The 20,742-nt window shown below is 36.2% G+C and overlaps 1 protein-coding gene across 1 annotated transcript in view; it reads right to left on the bottom strand.

Moving 5' to 3' along the window:
* LOC145997087 (sodium channel protein Nach-like) overlaps nt 1-20,521 on the bottom strand; it is a 49,791-nt gene extending 29,270 nt beyond the window's left edge. The window contains exons 1-3 of the mRNA XM_083133706.1: nt 20,447-20,521; nt 19,893-19,984; nt 10,360-10,597 (exon numbers count right to left, since the gene is read on the bottom strand). Of these exons, the coding sequence (XP_082989832.1) occupies nt 10,360-10,597; nt 19,893-19,968 (314 nt within the window). The 5' untranslated portion in view covers nt 19,969-19,984; nt 20,447-20,521. The remainder of the gene's footprint in view (nt 1-10,359; nt 10,598-19,892; nt 19,985-20,446) is intronic.
* Nucleotides 20,522-20,742: the final 221 nt, after the last annotated feature.

Genomic DNA, 20,742 nt, shown 5'->3' with positions numbered 1-20,742 from the left:
CCAGCAAAATAATTTACTGAGTTTACAGCTACCCACGAACCAATCAGTCATTTCATATTGATGTTATGAAAATTAAAATAGCGGGAGTATTTCCTTCCCTTTTCTTTACGTCAAAATTTCAAATTTGGAAGTGCTGGCACAGGTCTCCCTATATTTAAAATATCATGTTTCTCACTACAAGTGCGGCATCCAAATGGTTTCTTCAACACATCATCAATTACAAACGCACTTTGCAATACAATATCTTTCATTGTAAATACACAGACAGAGCAATACACAAAATAAGAGTGTGGCAATCCCGTCACACTATGCTAGTAGGCTGCGCCTACCGCTGTCTAAAATGTATTCAATGGAGAAGCACAGCGAGTCCACAACACATGCGCAACTCAGAGGGGGCCACTCCGCGACTTGCACGTTATTGGCTAGAGCCTGTGACGTCACCAAGCGGACACGAGCGGAAGAAAGCTATGCGTAGAATGTGGCAGATGGCCCATGAAACGCTGTGTTTTCATGCATCTTTTGATATTATACACCAAAGCTGTTAATTTAATTTGACAACAAGAGATCAAATACGCGATAGAAGAATACACTTATTCCGAAACAATGCATAGTTTATTTTTCAGACATTATTATGCGTGATATCTTGTCCCTGTAGGCTGTAGTCCACTGCCGGCTTTTCTTTCCAGCTAACCTATTGCATTTATTTTAAATATCTAATTCCAAGGTAAGTTCTTGGCTGGGCATATTCTGATATGAATTTTTACTGAATGTCCTGGAATTTCCCTTTAATAATTTTACGCTACTTTTCAGATTCTCCAGTTGATCGCCAGGATGAGGATAAATTTGTTTTTGTTATTTATCGTCTTTTTTCACTTTTGGCTAATCGCTACGAACAGGATGAGTGATGATTAGTTTAAATTGATGAAGGGACACTCGCAGCAGGCACGTATCCAAGGGGGAGCTTAGGGGGCTCGAGCCCCCCCGAAAGTTTGCGGTTTACAATAGATAAAATGAGGTTTTTTGTTTCTTGTGGTGTTAAATAAAATAATGTGACGATAATTTAAGGAGAGAAATAATTATCGAATAAAGCACGTATCCAAGGTGGGAATCGGGGAGCTCCAGCACCCCATTCAGCAAATTTCGCTACATAAAATTAGGTTCATGGCTTCTTGTTTCTGTTTGTCTTGTGTAGTATCGGTGGTGTGTATGTATGTGTCTTGTGTTGTAGTTGTGCTGTCTAGTATGTTTGTGTAGTAGTTGTGCTGTCTAGTATGTTTGTTTTGTCTTGCGTAGTAGTTGTGCTGTCTAATGTGTTTGTGTTCGTCTTCTGTAGTAGTTCCTCCATTCATATTGGGGGTTAGGCGTAGAGCTGACAACTCTGCACTGTAAAAAAGCCATGTCAAGAATCAGCAATATAAGGCCATGGATGTTCCCAAGGTAAAATATTCCGGAGGTAAAATAGTCCCCCGTTCAGATCTCCGGGTGGGGACTACTTTGGGAGGTCCCTGGGCTAAGGATAAGATCTACGTTAGGAATAAGGATATTAAATTAGGCACCTGGAATGTTCTGAGCCTTTACCGGCCTGGGGCATTTCAGTGTACAGTTAATGAGATAGTTAAGTATAAATTAGATGTAGTAGCTGTCCAGGAAGTTAGGTGGCCAGGAGAAGGGAATTGTAAAACTAAAAATTATACTTTTTTCTATGGTGGTACTGAAAATCATAATTTTGGAACAGGCTTTTTCATAAATAATAGAATTATCTCGGCTCTTAAAACAGTAGAATTTATTAATGATAGGATATCATATGCAGTTTTACAGGGTAGGTGGTGTAAAATTATTTTAATAAACATACATGCACCAACGGAAGATAAAGATGATAATACTAAAGATGATTTTTATACAGAGTTAGAACAGGTCTTTGATAAATTTTCTCAGTATGATATGAAAATTCTGTTAGGTGACTGTAATGCACAGATTGGCAAAGAAGAGACATTTAAACCCACGATTGGTAAAGAAAGTCTTCATGAATTAAGTAATGATAATGGTATAAGATTGATTACTTTTGCAACCTCAAAGAATTTAATTGTCAAAAGTACCACTTTTAAACATAAAGATATCCATAAATATACCTGGTCTTCTCCAGATGGTAAAACTCATAATCAGATAGATCATATTCTCATTGATAAGAGAAGGCATACTAGTATAATTGACGTTCGTACACATAGAGGTGCTGACTGTGCCAGTGACCATTATTTAGTAATTGCTAAATTAAGAGAAAGACTCTCAGTGATAAATCATAAGCAACAAAATCTAAAAGTTATAAAATTTGATACAGGAAAGTTTACTGATGAAAGAATTAAGAAAGATTACCAAATTAAACTGTCAAATAGATTTGATGTTTTGCAGGCTTTAAATGATGATGAAAATATAAATGAAACAGACGTAAATAAGAATTGGGAGCACATACGTAATGCAATAGAATTAGCAGCTAAAGAAAGTATAGGATACCATAAACCAAGAAAAAGTAAGCCATGGTTTGATAATGAATGTCATAATCTAATAGAAATAAGAAATCAGGCTAGACTTAGGTGGTTAAATAACTCTGATGATACAAATCTAAACAATTATAATAGAATAAAGCGAGAAGTTAACCGCACGTTTAGAAGTAAAAAAAGAGATTACTTGAAAAGCAAAATTAACGAACTTGAAACAAACAGCAAAAATAAAAATATCAGAGATTTATATAAAGGTGTAAATGAGTTTAGAAAGGGGTGGCAACCTAAAGTAAACTTGATAATATATAAAGACGGTGATTTTCTTGCTGACCCAAGCGATATTCTAAATAGATGGAAGAACTACTTTAATGACCTTTTAAATGTCCATGTAGGAGATAAATCAGAAGTGAATGAAGTACACACAGCAGAACCTTTAGTTCCAGAACCTAATTTGACTGAAGTTAAAGATGCTATTAAAAGGCTAAAGAATAACAAAGCACCTGGCATTGATTTAATACCAGCTGAGTTAATTAAATATGGTGGAAATTCATTAATATGTCAAATTCATAAATTAATTTGTTTAATATGGAATAAAGAAGAAATCCCTCAACAGTGGAAAGAATCCATAATTGTTCCTGTGTTTAAAAAAGGTGATAAAATGAACTGCAATAATTACCGTGGAATTTCTCTACTCTCAACAACATATAAAATATTATCTAACATTCTTTTAACAAGACTAACCCCATATGCTAATGAAATTATAGGTGATTATCAATGTGGATTTAAACGTAACAGATCAACTACAGATCAAATTTTTCACATCAGACAGACACTTGAAAAAAAGTGGGAATATAATCAAAATGTCCATCAGCTATTCATTGATTTAAAAAAAGCATATGATTCGGTCAAAAGAGATAAATTATATAATATATTAGTAGAGTTTGGAATACCTAAGAAGCTTGTTAGTATGATAAAAATATGCACCAGTGAAACAGAAAGTAAAATTCGTGTGGGTATTAATATGTCTGACAAATTTACAATTCATGATGGGTTAAAACAAGGAGATGCATTATCTCCATTGCTCTTTAATTTTGCCTTAGAATTTGCTGTTAGGAAGGTAAAAGAAGCTAAAGAAGGACTAAAATTAAATGGTGTGACTCAGTTGTTAGCATATGCAGATGATGTAGACTTACTGGGGGATGATGTGAATACAATTAAGAATAATGCTAAAATATTTTTCAAAACTGCTAAAGAGATAGGTTTGGAAGTTAACAAAGAGAAAACTAAATATATGCTTACAGGCCGAAACCAAGTGTTAGGTAATAATCAAAATCTAATTATTGATAACAACTCGTTTGAAACAGTTTCCAAATTCAAATACTTAGGAGTAATATTAACAAATGAAAATTATATTAAAGAGGAAATAAAAAGTAGGCTTAATTCAGGAAATGCATGTTACTTCTCTCTTCATAAACTTTTGTCTTCTCGTTTAATATCTAAGAAACTAAAAGTTAAAATATACAAAACAGTAATTTTGCCTGTAGTATTATATGGGTGTGAAACTTGGTCCCTTACATTGAAAGAGGAACATAAATTGAGAGTATTTGAAAATAAGATCCTTAGGAAAATATTTGGACCTAAAAGAGATGAGGAGACAGGTGAGTGGAGAAGGTTATATAAATTAGAACTACACAATTTGTATTCATGTCCAGATATTATTAGAATAATTAAATCAAGAAGACTTAGGTGGGCAGGCCATGTGGCACGAATGGGAGAGGAAAGAGGAGTTTACAGGATTCTTGTTGGGAAACCTGATGGTAAGAGACCTGTAGGAAGGCCAAGACGAAGATGGAGGGACAACGTTGAGATGGACCTAAGGGAAATCGGTAGGGATGGAAAAGAGTATATAGATCTTGCTCAAGATAGGGACAGATGGAAGGCCTGTGTTGCTGCAGCCATGAACCTTCGGGTTTAAGAAGGCTAGAGAGTTAGTTAGTTAGTTAGTTAGTCATGGCTTCTTGAATAATGTGATGATAATTTGAGAGAAATAATTATCGAGGCAAGGCAGAATGTTCTATAACCCTGTTATTGTTAATAGCGCGTATCCAAGGTGGGATCAGGGGGCTAGTGTCCACCCTTAAAATTTTTCAGTTTACACTACATAAAATTAGGTTCTTGTTTTCTTGGATGGTGTGCCGATAATATAAGGAGAGAAATACTTACCAAGGCAACACGGAGAATGTTCTATAACCCTGTTGTTGATAATATGGCATTAAAACTTTTCTTGCGCTTTCGGTGTTTTCGCAGCACTATGCAAAGACTTGTTAGCATTTGGAAGCTGCACACGTAGCGCCACACGTAGGGCGAATCATTGTAATTTTTTAATCTCCGGAAAGCGCGAGAGGGAACGTTCTTGAATAATAGAAGGAGTCGAACTACTGGCAACATTAACGAATCGTTTTATCTGCGGAACGTTCTAGAATATATTGAGGTTAAAATACGCGGCTTCAATTTCCAGGTGGATCTGTACAACAGAATCGGTTAATGAGAATTCATAGGTAAGTGTGACAGTTCATACAATCGATTAGTGATCAGTCAGTGTCCGTTGGTGGCTTTATAAGATCTAGTCATTCGAAGATGAAAAGGACTAAATACCGTAAAGTAACGAAGTCTACTACTAGTTCCAGTTGGGGTCCAAAGCTGAAGACATTAACGGCAGCGGAAATTCCGGAGCCTCAGTGTAATGCTAATTCGGGTCGAGGGCCGAAAAGATCAAAGGTCACTCTCTAAAGTGAATATTTGAGCAGTAACGGGTATTGGATCGGTTAATTAAAAAAGAAATAAGCTGCACAGATCAACTGAAAATCGAAGTTTTGAGTGATGAGTTAGTTGTGCCCGGACCAAATTTTTCCAGGATTTTAGAAGAGGAGGGTTATGCATACTATTTTTGGTGGTCAGTCCTCATTTTGCCATCTTTTCCTCTCTTTGACGTTCATTTTTTTAAGGAATACTTGGTGAAATTGGGTTATGACCTCACCAACCCTCCCTTGGGCACGTCGCTGGAGATAAATGAGTAAGCATTTAATCATATTGGGAGAAGAAACACTAGATGTGTTGGGATCGGAAGGGTGTTCATTGTGAATTAATTGTTTGGAACTGTATTCGAGAAGACTCCCTTTGTTTCGTGCCGATATATGACAAGACTGCGGAAGCTGTAACAGACAATTGTGAACACTTGCGAGTGCTTACGCCTCAATATGAATAATTTGGTGGGTTTCGGCTTTTATAAGAACTGTAAACATGGGAGGACAAGACACAGTAGTGGTGTTCAGGCTCGAATCAGAGAAATATTCGACAACTTTCTGAGTCCAGTTCGCAGCCCACAGTTTGAGTCTCGCGTTGTCGAGTGGATTGTCCATCCCGTGCGTGTGTAACAGCTTCGTAAAAACACTCGAAGACGCCATAGATGTTTTGATGCCTGATGAGAAGAAATGGACAAACACACATACTGAGATGGTTCCGGCACACACTGTAAATGCATGGAAACAGAGGAGTTGAGTGGTAAAAAATGTTCCGATTTCACGTTCTGAATAATTTGGCAGCCTTGAACAGTGGCGACGATTTTGGGGATAGTTGCTCCCCATTTTTTTGCCTTCACACTATGGCCTCTTTATGCTAACCCCCAAAATACTATTTTTTTTATACCCCTGGTGAACCTCAAAGCAGTTTTCATGCAAGGACGTTGCCGAGAAAATCCCCCTCGAGATCAACCACCCTGGGAACAGAATCCTCGTCTTCAGGGTGACAGTCAGATTATTTACCGACTGAACCAACGAGGCTTTTTAAAGCACATATAAAATAAATTAAAGCCAGCAAAATAGTATTATATTTGTACGGTATCTTTAAATTATAATATAATAGACGTGTATACAACATATTATATTAATAATACAAAAACATTGATAAAATTTTCCTTGCTTTGATAAGTATGCTTTACATTGAATAGCTTCTTTGGACATTATTTACAAGACAGCTTTTGTCATTGGTTGACGAGAAGATTGAAAGGATCTGCAGGGGAGAAACGTCTGCCCTGTAAGTCGTACATTATATTTTCAGCACAATGTCTCAACAAACGCACATAAAGTAATGTAACACAGTGCAATTGTTAATTAGTGTTGGCTACCTACGAGATATTCTAAGTATTATTTTCGCGGGCGATGTTTCAACTTCAAAGCTAATAAATCTTATCTTGCACTCAATATTCAATGAAGCAATACTTAGAAACTGAGTTCCGACTGTGTAATGGTTTTTGAAAGCTGCGTACGTGATGATACGGAAGGCGAGTGTGGAAGTAAGGCCAGAGGCGCAACCACGATTTTTGTCTGGAGGTGGCAAGTACCAGGATAAACGTACCAATAATAATAATAATAATAATAATAGTAATAATAACATTAATAATGGCATTATTATTACTAGTGGTGGTATTAGTAGTATCAAAGACGTCATTATCCTCAAATTACGCAAAAGGGAGGTAGAGGTCTGTGCTAAAGCATTTATTTGGAATAAACGATTTGAAATATTTTTCAACACCAGAAATTTTACATTATCTAATAATTGAAAACAAGCACACAAACTGTATTTTTGAATGGCAGAAAATGAATGATAAATGCATGCCGAAGATATTTTTTGTACATATAACATGTATAACTTTCATATGTTTTACACATATGCAACTTGGAGCGACATAAAATAAGAAAATACATATGCAAGATGCTAACACTAAATTATGTACGTATTCAAAGTTTATTCATTACATATATACAAAACATATAATTTAAATACATCACATTACAGAAAACAATTATATTGCGAGCGAAGCGGGAAAGAAATTTTTTTGGATCCTTTTTTTGCAATTTGAAACAATATTGATTTAATAGGGAACAAATAATATCACATGGCGCCAAGGCATTCTCTCTTTCACAACTTTCTTTTTTTAATTTAGATTATTTGGCGCCCATGGCCGACTCCCGCCGCCCCCTATCTACGGCTCTGAACTTGACGAGACTGAGAAATGCAGGCACTGCAAGCGAAGCGAGCAAGAAAATTTTACGAAATGTATTTTTATTTGTATAAAATTTGAAATAGAACGGGGCAATTGCTCCTCTGTGCCCCCTGCAGGTGCCTTTGGCTATGAATGTTTGCCCCTCCTAGAATTGACTTCCTTCGAAGGTTGGGGGGGCAATGTCCCTGCCTCCACCTGTGGTTGCACCACTGAGTAAGTCCGAAATTTGGAGGAACAAATTGAATCAATCCTGCTACAGCAACTTATTTTTTGGGAAGCAATGATCACTTTATTCCAGGCGATTTTCTTTTATTATTATTGCACGTGGCAAGAGCACAAACAGGCTGATTTGTTCTCATTCTACCGTCATTCAAAAAAAGATGTGTATAAGTAAATAATCGACCCATTTATCTCAAACTTCCGTATACGCTAACGAAGTAAGTTCCATTCTGTCCTCTTAATGACGTCATAGCACGCACAGAATCATGGGAAAAAATCTCGGAACCTCGGGAATGGCATACCTAATAAAGGTACCTTGTGCGCAACTGGCCAATGTAACTAGGTAAAGCATGCTCGTATGCTCACTACAGGGCTAGTAAGCGCCGCAGTCAATGAACCTACACTCATTGTAGGACCCCAGGTCCAATACAGGCTGCGCTTCCAAGGCCTATGAGCCAAAGCGTAATGGATGGAAATGTTTTATTTCAATCACTCGCGAGTGTTACAATGTTACATACTCAGATTCGAAATACATCTATAAACACAAGTCTCAAACGTTACGGGATAAACTAATTTACAAAAAAAAATGTAAATTTTATAAGAATTTTAAACTCAAATTTACCTAATGAATTTCAAGATATCTTAGTTTGCAACAATTTTCAGTCAGTTAGATAGATTGTTCTGCAAAGGACACTCACAAAGTGCAATTTTTCACGTGTATGGAGAAAAATTCATGCAGACTTCACGCATAATTTCGGGAGCCAATAATTTATGCATAATTCCCAGAATTCAAGGTATTCGCAGTGGGTAGCCACCCTGTAGAACAAGGAATGAGGAGATCCATCAGCTAGTGGGGTTGGTGAAGCTTCAGGACAGGATAGATCAGGCACAGATGAGATGGTTCGGACACATGAAGAGGATGGATGCAGAAAGACTAGCAGTAAGAGCTTACAATGCACAAGGAGTGGGAATAAGCCCAAAGGGAGAGATCAAGATGTTGTTGGAAAGAGCAGATAGCAGAGAGTGTTAGGAGAAAAGACAAGATTGTAACACTGTGGAAATAGAGGAGTGGTGGAAGGAAGGCCAGGAAAAAATGGAGATGCTTGACTACTATACCGACCCAGCCAGGGGCAAGAAACGGCGAAGGATGATTTATTATACACCTCGAATCTTTGTTGATTAGATATTATAGAAGCATGCAATTTAGACAAAAACAGAAGTCCTACAGCTTCAAATTTACTGGAAATATGTGTACCTAAAATTGGACCTAGATATCCCTACACCAAGAGACATTTACCTTCACGTAGCAACACTGTCTCTGCCAAGTGTAGAACAGAAACAGAAAGGAGCAAGCAGTTTTTCCCCGCCAATGTTGCTTGCATCATTGGAACTGACCATGTAGGGTGAGTGTTTTTAAATAGCCCCTCGCCCACTTTGTGTTTGGTTCCCTCGCCTTCCCTGTGCACAATCGGTGAGGAAACCTGGTTGCAGAAGGGTGATTGGCGTACGATCAGTGGCCTACATATACCAGTCATTAAGTTCCTCAAAGAATTTATTTATATTCTGATTCAGAAGCTTACTTTAATATTTTGCATAATATATAGTGAGCAATTACCCATATATTAAAGCTTAATGTATAATATATATGGTTTACCAGCAGTAAACACAGTAACATGGAGAATACACCACTCTCTCTTGTAAATCAAATTATTTCTAATGCTTCCCACACAATATTCAAGCACTAAACTTTCAACAGTACACTATCAAATTTGTGTTCATTATATTTAAGTGTGTGTACCAGCCCGTCCTGTGTATCTTCATATATTGAGACACATACTTTTGGTTGACATTATTGAAATTAATCTATCAAAATTTGTAATTAACACTATATTTCGTTTATAATGGAGGGGGAAAAGTTGGATTTTCCCCCCCGTGTTATGTACATAAAGGCAGCAACTTATTTGTGAATGTAATGAACCAACCAGTACCTTGCTTATATATTTTAGAAACAGTTTCATTCATACATGAGCATGCACACTAATTTTCCCAAAATTAAAACTTCCCAAAACACAATACAAGAACAGCAAACAACCATAAGATTACAGTTATCAAAAAATAGTATTGACCACAAACGATTAAAACTATACAATAAATTACCCAAAGTATTCAAGAAAATGAAGAAAAAAACATTTAGAAATCATGTCAAGGAATTTCTCTTGGATAATATGTATTACAAAGTAGATGAATTTTTTGATATGCAACAAATCAGAAAATTCCATTGTCCATTTACAATGTGTGTTCTTACATTTAAGTGTGTACAACATTTGTATAAAAAAAGAACAAGTGGATAGATGATGTTGTTAAGGATCTGAAAGTTATGAAGATCAACAAATGGTGGAAGTGCATCCAGGACAGAAAAACAATGAGAGAAATTGTTGAGAAGGCCAGATTTTGTACATCGTAAAATTCCACAAGACAAAAATGCTAATGAGATGTAGTGTAATCCAATGAAACGCATGATTAAGCCATGAATGTACTCATTCTAAAGGTGAATAAAACTATCTATCTAATCTATCTATCTACCTGAAGTGGATTGTTTCTACTCCCACTGTATATTCGCGTATTGAACTGACTTCACTGTATCTTCGAACTTCAATTCTTTTCAGTCCCTCATTATCTCTTCTTCTTGCTCTAGCATGTTTAGCATTCGAGATACATTTATTTCTCAGTTTATCATATTCCAAAGCACAAACGAACAGGAATTCAACCATAGCCACTAAACTGCCACCACAGCATAACAATGCAATGCAGCCAAAGTTGCCTGTAAGACAAGATTAAGAAGGTGATACAAGAATAGACCATTAACAGCATGTATTCATTATCTAGCTTATGCCAAGTTAAGATACCACTCGACTATGCTATACAGCTTATCTTTTTTGATATATGGCCCGAAAGCATGGAATGCACTATCAACCAATATTAAATCTACAGGGTGCTCACGAATTAAGGGGCACCTTTTGTCACTGTAACTTTTGTATTAATTGAGCTAGTATTCATCTTTCCTTTTTATCTTTCTTTACACATATGTAAAATCTCACCAACATAGTCGAAGAAGTGGATGTTGCTTTAGAATGGCAGAAAGTCGCCTAAGTATGCAGCATGTCAAACGTGTACATCAGTGGTGTGGCGTGGATTTTTAAAAGTGTTACCGGTTATCAGTAGGACATTTAAGGGAGACTTGGGTGCCTCCCCACCTCATGCCCCCCCCCAATATCTTCCAAGTAGTTCATATAATATTAATCTGGTACGTATGCAATTCAATACTAGATTTTGGTAAAGTTATTAATCAGGAAAAAAAATGTTGACATAAGGACTAAAGTGAAATCGCAAACATTGGTTGTTGACACAATAATACGTAATTTGATACTTACAGAAACATCGAAGGCTACTTATAGAGCAGATCAATCCGACTTTGAAAATAGTTATAGGATGCTGGGATCCCGGGTTCGAAACCTAGCTTGGGCATGGGCGTTTGTGATGTCTATTCATCAATTTCATCATATCATCACTCATTCCCATCTTCGCAAATTAGCCAAAAGTGGCACAAGCGAAGCAAAATCAATCAAATCAAATCAAAAAACTTCTATGATGCTGTCATAAAGAGAAGTTTTTCATTTGAATTTGAATTTTTGGGTGCGTCATGGTCATGGTCCATGTTATCCACATCTGAATTGGACACGTTTCTTTTTTTCACCCGAAGATAGAGTACATGGCTAACAAAAGAGTTTCGACAACTGCACACATCCACATAACCACAGATAGTCGTTATACCACGAAACATTGAAATGTCGGTCATATCCAGCAGACGACTTGGTTTTTAAATCGTTCAAAATAGGCTTTGGCCTCCCTTTCGCCACAATTTCGATTTTTTCTGCAAAATAACGAACCGAAAGATTGCTTCAAAATATCTTCTATCGCACGATTACACACACTGTCCAGATAGGATGAACCCGCCACCTCGGAACTCGGAGCAAGCTTCATTAATTAATTGACAATGCCCGAAAACAACATAAAGACGAAAGACACCAGTCACAAAACTCCCACTGCACAGTCCCTCCCACAAACCGTTGTTTACTTTTGTAACACGTGAAGCACCCTCCTTGCCCCCTCCCCTCTCAGCATCGGCCCTTCCCCAATATTTCCTTCCGAACCTGCAAGAAGTCCAGTTCTACTAATGTTGCCATCTTAGTTCTTTTGAAAACAGATTTGCCCAAATCGCGAAACTTTTCGTTTCAAATAAGACGTATGTAGAGTAGATGTAGTCTTCATCTGTTTCCTAACTACTCCCACTCCCATGTTTCGCTAAATCCACTGAAATCTCATTTCTGACACCACTACTATTTCGTATATTTTACGTTCTTTGCTACCTTTAAGGCTTTCGCTTTATAGGATAATCGTGACGATGAGGATGAATGGTGAATTATTGAAATAAAATTATTATTTCTTTGTGTATGTAATTATTAATTTTTATAATTATGTAAGTAAAATAATAATAACGAACATTGAAATAACCATTTCTTGCTGAGGATTCGAACCTGCGACACCTGACACTTCAGAGCGTGCTAAGATAACAATCGGGAAATTATGCTTGTAAGTATTGTTTTCACCCAAAAACAGTTCTACCACCTCAAAAACATTGCTTCAATCCGAAATTATTGCATTCCTGCGACAACGTATGTCAATCTCAATCAGTATTATCAACAATTATCACAAATTCCTGTAACCGAAATAATATTATATGTGTGAAATATAGAATTTTAGGTTGACATTTTTAGAAGGACAGCGTACCCCTTGACCATACCCATCCCTCTCCTCTCCTTTTCACCCATGATGTCGAAGAAGGACAAAGAGGACTTTCATAATCGCTGATATTTAGTGTAAATACAAAATATCTATTGGTAGTTTGCTTTTGCCCCAGTGTGATTTGATTTTTTAAAATTTTGATTTGGCGATTTAAGTCCACTTCATGAACAGTAATGCTAATCGGGACAGTTTAAAGTTGGATCCGAACCACTTGTGCCTCCACCGGGTATCGAACCCGGAATCCCTTGATTATAAGGCGGCGACGCAACCACTGCGCCATCATTCCCCAATGTGACCGGACACCTTCAGAGTAAGATAGACCCGATTAGGTGACTTAGCTCTTTTCTGTCAATTGAATATGGCAACACTGGTATGTTTCCGGTAAGGGTCACCGGCAACTGCGGCGGCTAAACAGGCATACCATAAACCTGCCTCCTCCTCCTCCCGCGGTCAGTCTTTGCCGCAACGCAAAGTCTTCCTTGCGTGGGCTCAGGGCCCTTTCCTCATGTTGCCTGTGGAGGGTACCGGATCAGTCCTCCTCTTCGCTTTTGCCGGTGTCAGAAAAAATGTCAGTCTGCAATGTTTACTTTACGACAATATTACCAGTTTATGTACGTAATAATATTTTAAGACGGGTTCTTCAATTCTTTATATTTTGGTGTTACCTGCGGTAACAGCGGCTACATGCACGCCACACCTCTGGTGTACATGTATTTTCCATTATCAATAACTTGTAGCTGAAGTTCAGTGATGAATGCTGCAGAAATATGGATTTCTGCCACTTAAAAAAGTGACACTATCTCAAGAATTAACAAGTTATTTGATGCAACCGAAAGTGTTTCAGACCTTAAAAATCTGATAAGCCACAATTAGATAGAAGGAAAGCCAATTACGTTTCAAAGTTTGCATTCTAAACTGAAATAAATGCTTCATCAGGAACAGCAGCAGAACAGTGACATATACTTGAAGTAAACTGACACTCAACAAACCAGGCTCATGCCCCCCCCCCCCCCCTTCGAGCCATGCAATATTTTGATGCAAACCTACAAAAATAACATGGATAATTTTTAAGATGTTGTAGGAATTTAGATTTTCTTCTTGTATAAATGAATGGGTGGGTTGTCTCTGGAGAGAGGCAGACTCCAGAAGTCTGCAGTCTACTATATTTAGCAATTTTAGTTTTATAACCATTCATGCGAAGCTACCAAATGTTCCAATTTGGTTGGGAGAGTTCACCATATTTGCTCCCTGTTTTGACTTTTTTGAACTGCAGTCTTGATGAGAAAATGTCATCTCTTTGTGGTTAATTCACATTCAGGCATGTTCTTAATTATAAAGATAATTCCATAGCATTGGTGGTCACATTCAGGGTATGAATCCCCATGGCGGAAGGGGGATCTCCCACCTTCCCACGAAAGATGATCTTCTATTAAAATGTTTCTCCCATGAACATTTTCTGAGGGTAAGAGTTTGAGTTATAACAACAAAGATAAGCAATTAGTTTGGACTTCAAACATACTTTACTAAGAATAACATCATAAACACATACAAAGAAGGAATAACAAAGAATGATGTCTGCAGTGGCCAAACGTGGTGTCGCTGGAAGGGTAGGCACAGGCATGTGAGTTTGTGTTGTTTTGGGTGCGACTTTTTTAAAATATATAAAAATATAATTTTAAAGTTATTTTTGAATATGTAACAACATATTCTTGCATCTATCAATGCACCTGAATAGTAACGTTTCATGTGTGCTAACTCGTAAATCGTATTTCTTGATTTTATTGTAAATTGATGCTTGAGATGTCATTCGAGTGGCAGCAGGGTGCGAAATCATTGAAAACTGGTGAGGGGGGAAAGATCTTAATCTACAAACACCCCAACATATATTTAAAAATTTTACAATATACATATTTATAATGTTATTAAATGTAAGAATAAATTACTAACTAATTAAAAATACATTATTTTTATTACTATTAAATGCATATAAATATATTAATTCGTTACTTTTTTACATATCAAATATTTATAAAGTACCAAACCAATTCCTTCGCTAACTGTTTAAATTACAAAATAGTTGAAGTGTTTTATTTTTCTAAGTTTTTGGTTGATGTTAATATGAATCAATTAGATTTCATACTTATTATTTTCTTTCATTCTTGTTTTACTTTTATTGTGTGTATTGATTAGGTCTGAGCCGTTACCGAAGCTGATATATCGGTATCAGAAAATATCGGTTTGAATTCATCTGCCGATACTTTTCAGGCATATTGGTCTTTCACAGGGTCCGCAAAAATCCCATGACACACCTTCACCGAGTCTAATTATCTTTGAAATTATGCATAATTCAAACATTCTTTTTTGTTTTACACCAATTTTGCACAAAAAAAACTATATTTTGTGATTACATAATATCTATTTTAATATTCTGATGTAATTCTTGAATATTCTAAACCAAATATCTTGAGAAATTGATGCATGTAATTAGAGAAGAATATTTACATTGATCAATAGATTTGAACAAATTTCAATTACTGCTATTTTCAAGTATCGGTATCGGTGGGAATCGGTAAGCGTGTCGGTATCTGTATTGATTCAAGGTAGTATCGGCTCAACTCCAGTATTGATGTAAATCTGGTAATGATCTCTTGATAGAGAGAGAGAGAGAACATTCAACACTCTCAAACACACCACTTTGTGTGCGTTTTCGATATTATTCTTAGTACAGTATATTTGAAGTCAAAAGTAATAACTTATCCTTTGTTTCTTATAACAAAAACTCTCCCCCCCAGAAATTTTTGGTGGGGGATATTTGAGGCCAAGATTGTTGGTGGGGGGAAATCTCCCCTGACCCTCCCCCCTTCCAGGATTTTGCACCCTGAGTGGCAGTCCTCAATGTTCCGATGCCACTTCTTTCTTCCTATGCCCGGTAATAGGCTTTTATGCTTGTTTTTGTAGCATTCCAGAGTAATACAATTCATTATTCCACTTTCTCACTTCATGCTCACAACAATGAAAACCGACTCTCGTGGCGGAGTGGTTAGCACATTGCCCTACGATGCCAGGGGTCCTGGGTTCGAATCCAGGATTGGGCACGGGTATTTCTGGTCAAATTCATCATATCAACACTCTTCCCCATCTTCGCAAATAAGCCAAAAGTGGCACAAAAAGCGAAGTAAAAAAATCAATCAAAGAACAATAAAAAATAAATGAGCGAAAAGGAAAATAAACATGATAAAATATAACAAAAAAACAACAACGCAACAGGAGTAAATCGAGAAAAAGCAGAACAGGGAAAGAAACATTTTTTTCGCCCTCGGAACAAGTAGTCTTTGCCATTCTACCCTCACCTTCCCTTTCCCCTCATTGGACACCCAGCGCTGGACAAGAAACAGATGTGAAGTCCACTTTGTACCGTGTGTCCAGCATTGCCAACCTCTCAATCAGGAAAAGTGTGGTGATTAAATTGTGCTAAATGCAACCAAACTTAGGTCTTAAGTTCATTTTATGCATCTATTTTCGGGGCAGTTTACCTTTTACGTCTTTCTACATTTCTGTATTTGTAATATAAGTATGCGTGAAATTTGTTATTTCTATTTAGTTCTAGTCATTCTTTCTATCTGTATTCAACTATTATTATACGAGGGACAGTCAAATGATTTTTTCTTTATTTATTAGAGTTCTGCTTGAAAAGTTGCACAAGTTTGTTATATTCTACCATACACTCATTACTGATCCACATATATATTTTCAACTCAGAGTTAGTGCCTGTATACCTCAAGAAGAAGAATATTTGGAATCTTATGAGCCACTGTGAAGGTCTTTCCACCCATCTGCATGCAGACTGAGGCCATTGTCGAACTTTCTCCTCTATTTGTAAACTTGCTGGCATGCAGAGACACATTCAATTTTTATTTTCTGTAGAATGTCTATAAGTTTTAGGCTTCCAGAGGAACAGAAACCACTGCTCTTCACTGGTGAATGTCAACAGTGTATTCTCTGGGTCATCTAGGTAATCGGAGATGACCCGGCTATAATTTTTAATAAAGTTGTTTTCTATTTCTTCGCAATATTCTTCCGAACCAATCTTTTATTCACATATTTCTTTGCTTCCAGCATGCAAATGTTTTCAACCTTTTGCCGCTGAATGTCCGAGATGCTTTCAGCCACTTTCTCCAGCTGGGGGAATCTGGTGATGTCAGGGTGAGATTCCACCGGCTCCCATTAAATCCCTTGATGGGAGGGAGGGGAAGGAAACACTGCTTCTCAGGTGCGGTGATTCCATGGCAAGGGTAACCTCCTCCTGGAGAGAGTCCATCAGTCGGACTCTCCACCCCAGAGCCTTTGCCATTCCCTCAGCTGGCACCCTCTTCTGCCATTCTTCACCGATGGCCTTTGTATCGTAGGAGCTGTGTAGTTTACGACAGAGAAATTTCTCAGGAAACAGAATTCTGGGTTCACAAATTATGTACTGAAAAGGGAAGTAGAGAAAATAGATCTTAAAAAGTGCGCGAGAAACAGGGAAATATGAACAACATTTGCGAACCAATTCTATGTTAATTCTCATTTTGCGGTTGCTTCTGTCTTCCTGATCTCTGCTATTTCAACAGATATTGTCAAAGGAAAAAAAAAGAACTTTAATATTGAAGATGAAGGTAATTAAATAAATTAAAATTTTAACTAGAAATTCAAGAAATTACACCGACCTCCATAGCAGAGTGGTTAGCATAGCTCCCTATGATGCCAGAGCTCCAGGGTTCGAATACCGGCCTGGGCATGGGTGTCCTTTGTAAATGTCCCTTCATCAATTTCATATCATCACTCGTAGTGATTAGCCAAAAGTGGCAGAAAAGCGACGTCAAATAACAATATAATCAATGGATTAATGAAGTAATTAAACTATTTTTATGCTTACTTTTTTAATTTTTGTATTTTAAAATGCATGATAACTTTCTCTTTGTAGCCTTCAAAACCAGTGAGAGTACTTCTTTCACAGAAATGAATAATTTTTAAAAGGGAAAGTATCAGAAATAAATTATATATATACATACACATATATTAAGTAGTTAATTTAAGTTGCTTTTCCCCCTTTAGATTAATAATGATCATAAATTAAAATATGTATGAATGTAAATTATAAAAACAAAAAAAGCAATGATTCCAACTTATAGAACCTCGCGCATTGCAGGGAATATAAAGCTGGAAGAGGGAATTTTTCAGCATCCATAGGGAATTTAATTCTGAGTCAAGCAGGAAGGAACCGCAATAGAAGATTGGTGCAGGGAATTGAATGCATGTTGTAGGTGGCTTTGTGCTGTTGTTCCTATTAATATTTGTTTAGCTGTTAGTGGTTTAGTATTCCTGCTAGTGCTGTGTTTACTGAAGTTAAAGGCAATGGATAAAATACAATATTTGCATGTATCCCGTGTGGAAATATTTGGAACAGGATCTTTTCCGGAGAAATTACAAATAGTTAATGCAGGTAGGCCAGTGGCATCTCTTGTACCACCGGTCTTGAACTTAAACTTCCATGTATAAAAACAAAAATCAGGAATGCAGGAGTAACTGGTTACTGGGGTAACTTGAATTTTACACTTCAATAAATATTGAGGGTTATTATTTCACTACCGCATTATTTTCATATTCTTTGTTACAGGTTTCTATCTTATAGCTTTATTACACTTTCTTGTTTTATTATTTGAAATTGTAAACGTAGATTAACTGCAATCACAACAATTATTCGACAGTGGTCGCAACAATAAGGCAAAATTTTTCACACATAAATTCATAAATTTGCAGGGAGACTTCAGGAGTGGGGGGATGAATCAAGTGTCGGAGATTACCCACTAGTTAAGACCAGCATACACCACTGGTGCATGTATTCATATATGCAGGAGGCGCCATCATTAAAATGACAACAATTGAGTTTTAAGCTCACTTGATCAGTGTAGCAGCCTTGAGGTCATTTTGTAAATAACAGTCGATACCTTTTGTAAATTTGAGACATTTACAGTCTGTCCTGTAATTTTTGTATGACTTTTCTTGTTTTATGTATCTTATGACAAGGGTTAGGTGGTAGAGCAGCCCATGGCTGTACCTCACCCACCAAATAAAGGAATTATTATTATAAATTTGTATACAGCTGCCCTACCAAAGTAATTAATATAAAAAATGTTCAAAATGGATTATTTATTGAATGCCAAAGAAGATGTTAGGACCAACTGATGAAAAGCAAAGTCTATGATAATTCCTTTATATGCATATTACTACTAGTAGTAGTATGTATAAATTTTCACAGGCACTGTTCATGCAAGGCTGTAAAATCACAAAGTGGATGAATTTTTTGATGTGTATCAAATATAATAATAATAAAAATAATCATTTCCTACTTACAATGTGTATATATGTATATAGATTTAAGTGTACACAACTTTTCTATATTTACAAATTTGATATATATGTGTTAAAGGTAAAAGGTAAAGTGCTCCCTTGTGCTTTTCACCACACCATGAAGGCATATAGGGGGTGTGGAGTTAGGGCCCCACACTTTCTTGATCACAGTCGAAGGTGGGGTGATGTGATCAGCACCACACCCCTGACTGCCTTTACTTCCCAGAGTTTCCTCCAGGTACCCACTTTATACGATGCTGTATATATATATATATATATCTGTGTTAATATATGTATTCTTCTGCTTTCACTCAATCATTTTCTGTACTATTTTATCATTGTATTGTATTATGTTTCATTCCATGTATTATATTGTATTACGTATTGAATTGCAAATCATCCCATGAAGTAGTACACTTTATACATAATTTAAGTCCATAAGAAAAAATCTCTAGTGAAATGTAGTGAAATGTTATCCAATGACAACCATGACGAAACCACAAATGCACTCATTCTAAAGGTGAATAAAACTATCTATCTATCTAATCCTTACATTTATTTAAGTAAGTTCTGCGAAAATAAATCAACTTCATAGTATACAACAGTAAACAAATATTTTATTTATTTCATTTTGGATTCGATAAAATCTTTCAGGGGGTTCAGGCCCCTGGAGCACCCTCTAAATGCATCCTTTGCTTGTGGAGTTAAATTCCAGAAGAGATATTCAATCAATACAGTGCAGTTTTCTCAAAAATGCACTTTAACGAATATTTCGCCATTTACCATCGCTATGAATAATATTATCATATTTATGACTTTCACTAGCTGCATTATCAATTATAGCGAGCTAGGATCGGACTTACCAAACAATTCCAGAATTCCAAATATTACATCTCTTGTGTATCTATACTTAGGTAGATGGTACATAACATAATACATATAGTTTAGATGGTAACTAAAGAAATGAAAGAGAAAGTTCTTATTAAACATCAAAAATGCATGAAAAAATAACAATTATCTTCAGAGCTGTGTATTCAATTCCTTAAAACATTTAGACTTTGGAAGGAAATCAGGGAATACATATAAATTATATTTGAAATATTGAAATATGTAGCAAAAGTTAAAAGGGAAATTAACAAAGTTCTTAACAAAGACCTTGTAAATTAATATAAAATATATGCAAGAATGTTTTATGTGGTAATGAATCAACACTGAACCCTAAAATAAACTTATAAGGTTTACAGAGTAACTGTTTCAACATTCAATTTAAAATTTTGAAAGAAAATATCATCTTTGGAAGTTATCAGGCATATAGAATGCATCATTTCATAATTCAAATTCCTCATTTACATTCAATTGAAATTCCTAATTACATGCTTATCTAAATACAAATTTCATTATGATTAGAAACACTCACTCTGCTTCAAAATGTGGAGATTCTGTGCTGAAGATTTCGTCTTCACATCCGGGATAGCACTTGCACTTAGTTCCCTCTGTACTTCTATTAGCTGTAAAAATGATTATAAAGGTGAAAACTCCCATTTTGATACCTGTTAAGTGAGCATAATATCTGAATCGATATTCAATTGTTTGTAAAGTTATTTTATGAGATCGTGTGTTCAGCCATCTTAGAAATGGTTCTTGTAAGTTTAGTATTAAATCGTTGTTATTTTGCATCCTCGTGTTAATCTTTATATTATCAAGTACCTACGT

Source organism: Lepisma saccharinum, chromosome 13 (assembly GCF_977018435.1).
Source record: "Lepisma saccharinum chromosome 13, izLepSacc3.1, whole genome shotgun sequence".
In the NCBI taxonomy this organism is placed as follows: domain Eukaryota; kingdom Metazoa; phylum Arthropoda; class Insecta; order Zygentoma; family Lepismatidae; genus Lepisma; species Lepisma saccharinum.
This window is presented reverse-complemented; position numbering and strand designations above follow the sequence as displayed.